This window comes from Syngnathoides biaculeatus, chromosome 12, assembly GCF_019802595.1.
Source record: "Syngnathoides biaculeatus isolate LvHL_M chromosome 12, ASM1980259v1, whole genome shotgun sequence".
NCBI lineage: Eukaryota > Metazoa > Chordata > Actinopteri > Syngnathiformes > Syngnathidae > Syngnathoides > Syngnathoides biaculeatus.
In genome coordinates this window covers 29,063,090-29,075,134 of record NC_084651.1, presented here as the reverse complement: position 1 = coordinate 29,075,134, position 12,045 = coordinate 29,063,090, and the positions used below count along the sequence as shown (strand labels likewise).

The following is a 12,045-nucleotide window of genomic DNA, read 5'->3' as shown; positions in this document are numbered from 1 at the left end:
GGTGGAGGTGGGACTGCCTCAGGGATCAGCTCTGAGGCCGTTTCTGTTTGCTGTGGTAATGAATAAGCTGACAGATGAAGTTAGACTGGAATCTCCTTGGTCCATGATATTCGCAGATGATATTGTGATATGCATTGAAAGCATGGAGCAGGTGGAGGAACAATTAGAAAGATAGCGGCATGGCCAGGAAAGGATAAGAATGAAGATTAGTCAAAATAAAACAGAGTATATGTACGCGAATGAGAGGGATGCAAGGGGAAGAGTCAGCCTCCAAGGAGAAGACTTAGCGAGTTTGGATGCCTTTAAATACTTGGGGTCAACAATCCAGAGCAATGGTGTGTGTAGTCAGGAATTGAAGGAACGGGTCCAAGCAGGTTGGAACAGCTGGTGGAAGGTGTCCGGTGTGTTATATGACAGAAGAGTCTCTGCTCGGATGAAGAGCAAACTTTATAAAACTGTGGTGAGACTGGCCATTATGTATGAATTAGAGACAGTGGTGCAAAACAACAGGAAGCAGAACTGGAGGTGGCAGAAATGAAGATGTTGAGGTTCTCTCTCGGAGGAAGCAGGTTGGATAGGATTAGAAATGAGCTCATCAGAGGAAAGTTGGATGTTTTGGAGACAAGGTTCTAGAGGGCAAAACTATGATGGTTTGGACATGTCCAGCGGCAAGAGTGTGAGTATATTGGTAGATGGGTGCCATGGATGGCACTGCCAGGCAAAAGACGGGGAGGAAGACCAAAGAGAAGGTTGATGGATGTTTTGAGAGAAGACATGAGAGCAGATGAGGTTAGAGAGGAAGATGCAGGAGGAAATGTTGGAAAAAGATGACACAGTGTGGCGACTCCTAACGTCACAAGTCGAAAAAAAAAGAAGAAGGCCTTAAATTAAAAAAAATCAAAGGGAGGACCTCTACCGCCAAAATTCGCCCTAAAAAATAAATTCATCTTTCATTTAAAAAAAATAGCGATCCGTCTGGCGTCCAAATCAGCCGGAAATTGTCAACGGAAGTCACCGTGTTGACAACTAGTCGCCATCTTGTCGATATTCCATTGTTTGTTTCCGTGAGTAGGCATTTCACTTCGTCTTCGTTACGACGTAGCGTAGTTCTTTCATCGATCCAACTTGTATCACGGGAAGTGCATTTTTCAAGAACTTTGGGTTGAAAGTAAGGAGTTTGGGAGCTGGGTTCGTCGAGATCCAAAAGATCGGCACATGTTTTACTGCCATCTGTGCAAGCAGAGTTACAAGCATGAAAAGATGGGCGTCAAAGCGCTGGAGTCGCACCGGAAAAACAGGAGACACGCTGATTTGGCGAAGACTCTCTCATCTTCCGTTGGTATGAATCTGTTTCTAAAATATCAAGATAGTGAAGCATCAACTTCAGGCAGTGGTACTAGCACTGCATGCGCACTAGGGATCGCAAAAAAACGCTTACTTTCATAACCAGTTTTAACCGAACAGCTGTAGCAAAAAAAACGGTACCATAGTGGTGTTTACATAATTCACCCGCGGGACCTCGAGTTGGGGTGCGGGGTTCCGCACGGACTGTTTTTGTTGTTGCTCTTCCGGAGTCACAAGTTCACAGAGTTCCCCCCGTAATGCGAGTAGTGTTTTGATATCTGCCAATAAAACAAGTTTACTCCTATACTTTGGAGCATTTCCTCGATGCCATGTTTGATGTTTCTTTGATTTAACTGAATGTTCTTTTGAGTCCAACTTTACTCTAACAGCGAAACTTGAAAAAAGTGGAAATGATGTTGAAAAAATAGCGCAATGTGGCGTACCGGAACCAGAACAAATGATTGGACATTTTAACCGATTTCAAAAGTCCGATTACGGTTTCGGTTTAAAAAAAAACAAACAAACCGAAAACCGGTTATAACCGGTTGCGATCCCTAATGCGCGCCTACAGTTGTCCAGCCAGAAGTCAGGCTTTATGAAAGTAGTTCAATACACGAAGATGGACTCGTTAAAGGCAGAGATCGTGTGGACTTTAAAAGTGGTCTGCAGCCATTACAGTTACAAATCTTGTGAAAATAATTCGAAAGTGTTTGCAGTCATGTTCCCAGACAGTGACATTGCCAAAAAATACCACTGTGGGGAAAGGAAGACTTCGTACAAAAAAGCCAGAATAGAGACTGACACATCAACGCTTATTGAGAAGGCTGACAGGCTGTGTGAGGAGGCAGAAGAAAAGAGGAATCTGAGGTTTATCACCGAGGCCAATGCACTCAGAGGCAGAGCAAAGGACAAGAGAGTCACTTTGGCACCTCTGCAGCAACAAATAGAGGAGGCACTGGGTAGGCTCAAGGAGCTCAAGTAGGGGTGCTGAAACAGACATCAGTAGAAGACATTTGTGTATATAGTTGCAATTGTAGTTAGAATCTGTTTTTCTGTATACTGTTATGTGAAGACGTTGACAATGGTCATATCAATGAGAACTACCACAAGGGGCGACATCACTGATCACTGTCACAGGTACTGAGGTACTGGAACATTTGATGAACCAAGAACGGTTGATGGCACCATTGGGTGAGTCTTTTTTCCTTACTCTTGATTTCCCACGATGGGCCTAAATCTTTCGTGTCGGCCCTAAATTTTTTCCATGTCAACCCTAAATTTTTCGTGTCAACCCCTAAGAATGCCCCTAAAAAGCCCTTAAATTTTTTGGGTCAGACTGAGTATGAACTCTGTCAGGTGTTTATGTCTCGGACCACACTAAGGAAATAAAAAAAAGGATTCGAGGCAATTTAGCCAAAACGGGCTGGAGATGGTGAGAGAGACACATCCCGGTTACCCTCGGGAGCAAAAGTTCCTCTTGTCGAGGAGGAGGCGCCACACTGGCAAAATGGAAGTAATGCAACAGTGGGACACCCGAAGTGACAACGTGTCATGGGCATTCAGTGCTACACGAGAAGACCGCGCATTTGCTTTGAGACTTTCTGTACTGCAAAAAAATATTATTTTGTTATTGTTGAACTAGACACTTGTCGTGTTGTAATTTTTGTCTCAAGTGGGAAATGTATAAATGCTGTCCTGTTGATTAAACATTCTAGTACCCACACGACAGCACCAGTAGAATGGAAGTGATGTCCCAGTGGCACGCTGGACATGTCAAAACAAGGCATCACGGGCAATCGGTGCGACACGAGAAGACCACTCGTTTCTTCTGTTTGTCACTTTTTGTACTGCAATAAAAATGTAATTATATTGTTATTGTTTAACTAGACCCTTGTAGGATAATTTTTGTCTCAAGTGGGCAAAGTATAAATGCGGTACTGTTGATTAAACATTCTGGTACCCACGCGGCAGCTCCAGTAGAAGTCTCTGACTGATGAATGGTAAATATACAGTGATATGATAGTGTTTTATAATGTATAATTATATTATACATTTATAATACTGTATATATTTGTAAGATTTTATGATTCAAGATTTAACTAGATACCTCTTTTTGTCTTAAATATACAAACTACAAAAATTGTTTACCTATTTTAAACATTACCTACATAAATATACAACCCCCGCTACCTCACAGTTTTTCACTTTTCGTGGGTCGTTCTGGTACCAATTAACCACGAAAAATTAGGAATTACTGCATAGGTTGTAATGGCATATCCATTTTGAGCTTTGTACCAATGCTCAGCTCGGGAGGTCATTGCGTCATTTGCGTATTTCATGTGCATTAACACCAGGAAAATTGGAAGAACAGGGAACACTGCACTGCATACTTTTGCGCATAATGTCATAAGATTACAACACGGGACCTAGATGTAAACATTGTATACAAATATTAAGTTCTTTATGATTTTATTTAAAATGTGTATATTAACAGCATGCAGTTTGACGTTAACAAAACTAAAAAAAAAAAAAAAAAACGAAAAAATCGGTTGAGAAATAACCGCGTGATTAATTACGTACTACTATCTACTATCCGAACATCAACCTTTCCAACATGGCCGCTAACTAGGCATGTTATTTAGTAGGACTGTCTCATAACTAGCTAATCTTGGGTTTATATATATATATATATTTTTATATCTTTCCATTCTTCTCAACTTTGGAAAAATAATAATAATGACAAGAAGGTCAAACGCGGCAAGAACAAGAATAAAGAGACAAAACATGTAAAAGTAATTTAGAACTTGATTTTTGTTAATGTATCAACATGGTGACGCCGTATCTTGCCACCACCTACCAGATTATTTGTTTTAAAGGTGAGAAGAGTCGTGCAAAAATGGAATGTTGTGTTTGAGATGGTGTCAATAACTTTGTGTTCGGGGGTTGCCGCCACAACAGGCACCGACCACCTTATGGCCATAGCTCTGGTCAGCCACCTCACCAATTGAGGCACAGAACATCGTCCACTTGGACTCAGTGTCCCCTGCCTCCCCTGGAACATTGACAAAGTTCTTTTAGAGGTGGGAGTTGAAATTCCTTCTTACACGGGAATCTTCCAGCCTTTCCAACAGACCCTCATAATACGTTTGGCCCTGCCGTGTCAGTCCGGCATCTTCCCCCACCATTGGAGCGAACTCACTCAGGTGGTGATCAGTTGATCGCTCCACCCCTCTCGTCACCCGAGTGTCCAGGATATGCGGTCGCAAGTCAGGACCTGTCCCCTTACCTGAAGACAGAGGGAGGCTACCTTTTCATCCACTGAGGTAAACCCTAACGTACAGGCCCCGAGCCGGGGGGCAATAAGTATACCCACTCCTGCTGGGCGCATCAGTCTGTGGGCAACTCCAGAGTGGAACAGAGTCCAACCCCTCTCGAGAGGAATGCTACCAGAGCCCAAGCGGTGTGTACCGGTGCGTCCGACTCTATCTAGTCGGAACTTCTCAGGCTCCTTCCCTGCCAAAGAGGTGACATTCCATGTACTTAGAGCGAGCTTCTGTAGCTGGAGATCGGATGGCCGAGGTCCAAGCCTTGGCCACCGCCCAACTCACATCGCAGCCGACCCCTATGGCCCCTCTCAAAGGTGGTGAGCCCATGGGAAGGGGGAACCCATGTTACCCTTTTGGATTGTGCCCAGCTAAGCCCCATGGGTGCACGCCCGGTCACCAAGGTCTCTCCTTTGAGCCCCACCTCCAGGGACGGCTCCGGTGACCCTCGTCCGGGCAAGGGAAACCAAGATCCAATATTTTTACTCGTCATAAGGGTTTTGGAGTCATACTTTGTTTGGTCCCTCACCTAGGACATTTTTGACAATGCTGACCCTACCAGCTGCATGAAGCCCCAGACAACTTAGCTCCTGGGATCATCTGGACACACAAACCCCTCCAGCACGGTAATGTGACGGCTCAAGGAGGGGAATATATATATAGCAAACCTTATAGATGTATTTACATCATATAAACTGAATTATGACTTGGTGTTAGTTGTACACAAAGACAGCTCCTAGGAAGTACAAGGTAGTACTGTAGCTCATTGTTGAATGTTCTAAAGCTGTTTGGTGTATCCAGGTTCATGTCAAGATGGCTGACGAGGCAGTGTGTGTTGGTCTCGCCCCCACTACTCAAAGCTACCTCAACATGGATGCCATTCTGCATGCTGTCCGACAGACTAAATCCCAAGCTGTAAGTTTTTCTTCTTTAATAATTTATGTATAGTATAAATTACTTCACTAAAATGAGGGCTCATTAAAATGATAATAGCACAAGTTTATTTCTCTTCTTGCATTACTCATTGGGGAAAACCTCCCGATTTACTTTTAGTCTGGTACTCACCAATGTGGGCATTGGCTACACGTGATATTTCAGCAGGCCTGCTTTTCCACGTTATGTTGCGGTTGTGTAGAATACTGAACATTGAATTTCCTTTGTGGATGAATGAAGTGTCAACAGTATCAGTCAGAATCAACTTTAAGCAGCCAAGTATGTAACAACACACGTGGAATTTGTCCCCGGCAGTCGGTGCCGTCCTTGTACAACATTCATGTTGAGTACGGAGAAGAACAATAAACAAGCCAACAAGAAAGAAGAACAATAGACATTCAATTAATCGGCAACTATTCCTTATAAGTGTCACAGTTGTGCAATGCTGTTTTCCGGCATTTAGAGCAGTTTGAGCGTGTCAACCCCCCACGTTATGTTAAACTTATCCAGCGTGCACTTACCCATTTGCGGTTCACAGTTATATACCAGTGGAATGACAATTCTGTAAAGGGTGCAGTTTAAAGTGACGATTCGTGCGATAGTCTACAGCAGGGATGACCAACATGTGGCTCTGCAGCCCTTTGCCCCGTTTCATGTGGCTCTCATGAAGGCACGAAAGCATATCTAAATTTTGTTTGTAAGTGCGCTTTGGTTGACTTCATTACGGTAGTTGCAACCGAGGGTTGCTTGCATTTGTCACGGTATTTGCATGAATGCTTTTCTTGAGTTTGTGAGGGTATTGTAACAACAAGCTCAGTATGTATGTGCATTGTGCGTCGCCGTTTGAGTGAGACGGGACTTCGCAGCTGGAGTGTGCCAAGGGTAAAAAGTGCAATGGCAACCAGGGAAGAGTGCATTTACTGTTCACGCCATCCAGCTCAGCTGTGCAACGAGAGAAAGAAGAGTAAACCCCGAGCAGGACGAACTCAGCACGGAGAATACATCTCCCCTGTGTCTCTCAACTGTCACGTGACCGCAGCAGGAAAGGTCAGCGCCGTATATTCACAAAACTGGCATTGTATTGAATGGAAACTGCTTGACGTTTCCCAGTTGGATGGTGATCTTAAGAAAAAATAATTTGTCAACTTCACTGTCAAATTCCAGGGAAAAACAGTTAAACAAAAATATGTAAATGAACACAGGATGTTTTTATGAAAGCGGTAGAGCTCTTTTTTGTTTTTTGTTTTTGTGGAGCACACAAATTTGCATTTCACAGCTTCAAATCTTCACTTCAGCCTACTCCACGCTAACATGGACATGGAATTTCCAAAAGGGACTAAACTTCCCAAACACAAGTTAGTCACTTTGAAAAATCACACAAAAAGGAGATGCCATTTAAAAAAAATAAAGCCTCCAGAGAAATTGAAATTGCAAATTGAAGGGTAATTTTTTAAAAATGCCTCAGTGATGTGGCTGAAATCTTGTCATGAAAACAAAAATATTAAACAAATGGTATCAGACCTTCAACTGTCCCGCCACACTTGAACAGAGAATATCGGACTTGGCTTCTGATTCACAGTTGCACTAGGACCTCCAATAATGTGAGGATTGTAGTGTTGCATTTTATGAAAATTGTGCCATACAAGACAAGAATTATTGAACTGGTAGTTTGTTGATGTGAGAAAGAGGACACATTTTTAATCACTGGCCTGTGGTCTCGGTACTCTATAGGAGACTTTTTCTAACTATGTTGGTGTGTGACATTTACAATAAATTTGGTCTGAGCCATGTTATGCGTCTATGGTGGGAATGATATCCATGTGTATGATACAGTGAAGAAAAGTATTTGAACGTCCTGCTATATTGCAAGTTCTGCCACTTAGAAATCACTGAGGGGTCTGAAATTTTCAACGTAGGTCCATGTCCACTGTGAGAGAGATAATCTAAAAAGAAACCCCAGATACAGCTCCAAATAAGTATTGTAATATCTGTCTATCAGCTAGAATTTTGACCCTCAAAGACCTTTTAGTCCGCCAAGTCCACCTCCACTCCATGTATTATCTTGAATCAGATGCACCTGTGTGCGGTCGTTAGCTGCATAGACACCTGTCCACCCCATACAATCAGTAAGACTCAAACTTGTAACATGGCCAAGACCAAAGAACTGTCAAAAGACACCATGTCTATGATCTGACTATTTGCCATAACACAGTAAAAATGTGGCTTTTTATCTCTAACTGTCTGGCCACCCCTGGTTCTACAGTATGGATTACTAATGCTAATACTCTCTCCCAACAACGGCGCAAGGCAAAGAATAGTAGGTTCACTGAACACGAATTTAGTAACCTAATTGCAAGGGGGAAATGTTTTTTTTGAATGCGTGCTACTTTTGATTTGCATTGATTAATAGCTGGTGGCGAGTATATGGAGGGCATAAAAGGATCCTGCCCACTGTGATCCGAATTTGAGTGGCTTGCACGTCTTCAAGTGCGGGTAGAGTGGTGCCGACAATCCGTTCAGCGGTTTTGATTGTCCATTGCAGTTGGAGTTTATCCTTTTTTGTGTGAGTCCCAAACCAGACTGTGATGGATGTACACAGTACTGATTCGATGACCGCTCAGGGATAATCCCAGGGTGCGATTCGGCAATATTTGCGCATTAAAATTCAGAAAGTTGCATAAAAATTTGACTTGAACAATAATTATTGCATTGACATATCGCATTTAATAGCAAGGTTAAAATAATCTGACAAAACAGCCTGCCCGATCCACGGGAAAGTTGAGAACAACCACCATGTTTGCTTGTCCAAGCACTCGGAAATCCCACCCTGGAAATGATTTCCGACTCAATGTTGTAAACCCACAAATCGACCTACGTTAGGCAGCGAGGTATGTCGTGATTCGTGCTTGCCGTCTGCAACTGAGGGCTTGTACTGCTGTTGCTTTTATCCCTACAAAATACCACCTAAAAAACGAGCTCCCCTGCCGCAGCCGGGTGACAAAGGCATTAAAACGTTTCTTCACTGGTACGGTCACCGCAAGTCCACAGAACAATAAAAATGATGGGAAGAAAAGAGGGTCTAACTGGACAATTCCTTCGACAGAATCCACATCTTATAAATACACACTGTGCTGCCCCCCATGTTGCTGTGTTCAGAACAGGCTGCATAAAAAATTCCGGGTCAGTATTTTCTTCGCAATTCTCATCATTTTGTGATTTTGCTCCTCTTTATTAAAATATTTTTAATTTTGTTTTCATAAATGGATGAGAATCCGAAATAACTATAATAAAAAAAAATATATAAAGTAAAATTAGATGGGCAATGAAGCAATCAGTCTTTTAATTAAAATGATGATTGATCTTGATGGAAAAAAAATATTTTAACCTGTGTAATTGTGTCTTCTGTCCCATTTGATCTCTTTTTTATTTGTTTTTTTCACACCCATGAAATATTACCAAGGTGTTCTAGAGTCTGTGTCCTATTACTTCAAAACATACCCCTAGAGGAATGATAACTTAGTACAAGTCCAAAAATTGTTCAATGAGCCAACTCTAAAATGCAGACAAGTTCACCAAGTCCATTGGCTGAGGTTCTTATCAGGCCCTAGAAGCTATATTCAGAAACACTAGACTCCCTTCCGACACTAAAACAAAAAGTGCAACTGACCCAAATGCAAAAGGTCTCAGTAAAAAGCTAGTTCTTGAAACAGTAACTCCTCAGTGAAATTATAATTTCAACACATGAATGACAAACACATTGATAAAGTATTGCCTGCAACAAGAATAAGTGTCATCAAAAGTATGTGTGAAAAATCTCACTGTTGTCTATAAAAATATCATCAGTTTTGGGAAAATCCCATTGGTTTTGAACATGGTGAGATTTTCTCTCATTGGTAAACTGCTTCAGGATGGTCCCTGCCCCTGTTTAGAACTGTCTCACTAGCGCTTGTGACAGGTGGTGCTACCTCAGAAGCCGCTAGAAGTTACATTCTTTGCTGGTCTTGACTTTGGAGTTGATGTTCGTTTTCGCACTTCAGGTCCCTTGAAACTGTAATTCCCAAGAACCTGAAGGTCTTGATGGTTGACTCAAGACAGTTGGACAGTGTGAGTGGCAGCTGTGGTGAAGGAAGTGTCCTGGAGTCCACAATGATTTTTAGTCTTAAGTGTTCAACGCCAGGTTGTGTTGGCCACACCAAAGCTCCAGTCTCACCACTTCCTGTCGATACACATACTTGTCACCGTCTTTGATGAGGCCAGTGATTATGGTATTATGTGCAAACTTTAGGAGTTTGACAGCCAGGTGCTTTGAGGTGCAGTTGTTTGTGGAGAGCGAGAAGAGCAGAGGGGAGAGGACAATCAATGTCATATATATATATATATATATATATATATATATATATATATCAGGGGTCACGGTGGGGCAGCTGTAAAGAGTTGGCCTCACAGTTCTGAGGACCGGGTTCAATCCCGGCCTCGCCTGTGTGGAGTTTGCATGTTTGCATGTTCCCCTCGTGCCTGTGTGGGTTTTCTCCGGCCACTCCAGTTTCCTCCCACATCCCAAAAATATACAACATTAATTGGACACTCTAAATTGCCCCTAGGTGTGATTGTGCGTACGACAATTGCCCATCTCTATGTGCCCTGTGATTGGCTGGCAAACAGTTCAGGGTGTACCCTGCCTCCTACCTCCTGCTGGGATAGGCTCCAGCATTCCCAACCCTAACCGACCCTTGTGAGGATAAGCGACATCGACCAATACGCGCATGGGTGGCTTTATCCCGTGAGCTGAAACAGCAACTTCCCTTGTCCCATCTATTTTCTTGTTTTGCACGTCCCGTCTCATCCACGCTGTTGACAGGCTGCATATGTACTGTATCTTAGTGTTGTGTTTGTGATAACATTTTTTGATTATATAGTTACAATACCACCTCAGCGTTGTTCCCCAGCGAAAGCGTCCTCTGCGGCACCTGAGAGGTAGCGACTACGCGTGCATGTTTATCCTTTTAGGGATCCAGTGGGAGGAATCAACCACTTTGTGCAGCAAATGGCGCGGGCACCACGGGGACCTACTGGGATGCATTGTGATTCTCCCCCTTGAGGATGAGGCTTCTTGATCAGCAAAGGCTGGTCCAAAAAAATTTCAAAATATATACCCTCATAAACGTGCCTCTGTATGGAGCTACTTGTCGATACATGGAGAGTCTCCTATATGGCAGGCGGACGTTCTTAACGTGGATGAAAAAGGCCTTTTTTTTTTTTTTTTTTTTGAAGAGGATGGCTATGTATACTTCTTCAAGGACCATGTTTACGATCATCATGTTGCAATTCTGCAGGTGAGTGAACGTTTTTAAGCTCCTTCTAAAGTCCTCTACAAGCCTGTCCTTCGCCGCGTGTGTGTGTGTGTGTGCGTGCGTGTGTGTGCGTGCGTGCGTGTTTGCGTGAATCTCCCCTGAATTTTCCAACCACGATGAGACAACTGTGGCTATGCCACAAGTAGGACGTGACCTAGAGTTGAAAGAGAAATTCTGAAAGGAACTAGATGAAGTAGTTCTGAGCATCACAAACAGAGAGAGAGTTGTGATTGATGAAGATTGTAATGGACATTTTGGTGAAGGAAACAGAGGCGATGAAGAAGTAAAGGGTTAAGTACGGCATCCTGGAAAGGAACTTTTAGGTACAGATGGTGGTGGACTTTGCAAAAAGGATGTAAATGGCAGTAGTGACACCCCAGTACTCTCCTGCCTGTCTCTCTGATCACCTTGGCTGTAGTTGTCCAGTCTTCTGGGAGCTCCTCCTGTCCATCGTGAGCCTGCCTCACCTCTTTCCGAAAGGCTGCACAACAAATTTCAAATTTCAGCCTCATCACTCGATCTGATACTCTTTTCACCTTGGCTCTGGCTTTAAAATAACCCCTACTGCATTTCTCTTCCGATCTACTCCATGGTAAAATTCTTTAAATCCAGTTTATAAACTTATAGCCTTACTACTTTTCCACCTGCTCTCTTGAATGCACAATATATCAACCGTTCTCCTAATCATCATGCCAACCAACTCCTGAGCTTTTCCTCTCATAGTCCCAACATTCAAAGTCCTTACACTCAGTTGTAGGTTCTATGCATTCCTCTTCTTCTTCTACCGACGAATCGCTTGCCTCCTCTTCTTTGTCTTTGACCCACAGTAGCTGAATTTCCACCGACGCCCTGCAGGTTACCAGTGCCGGGGGGCAGGCGTAGTTAACCCCGGCCATGACCAGTTCGGTATGGTATCCTGTATATGAACACTCATATTTGTTTGGAACAGTTTTATGCTGGATGCCCTTCCTGATGTAACCCTCTGCATTTATCTGGGCTTGGGACCGACCTACAGATTGCATTGGCTTGTGCCCTGGTAGGGCTTCTTAAACACAGGTTACAATAATACAAAAGTGTTTTTTTCACAAATTAAT

At 43.1% G+C, this 12,045-nt stretch overlaps 1 protein-coding gene across 2 annotated transcripts in view; it reads left to right on the top strand.

The window, feature by feature from the left end:
* The window catches only part of pcca (propionyl-CoA carboxylase subunit alpha), a 102,085-nt gene that overhangs the window by 28,631 nt on the left and 61,409 nt on the right, over positions 1 to 12,045 (top strand). For both annotated transcript variants that reach the window (XM_061836760.1, XM_061836759.1), the window contains exon 5: positions 5,469 to 5,582. In XM_061836760.1, coding sequence (XP_061692744.1) covers positions 5,469 to 5,582 — 114 coding nt within the window. The remainder of the gene's footprint in view (positions 1 to 5,468; positions 5,583 to 12,045) is intronic.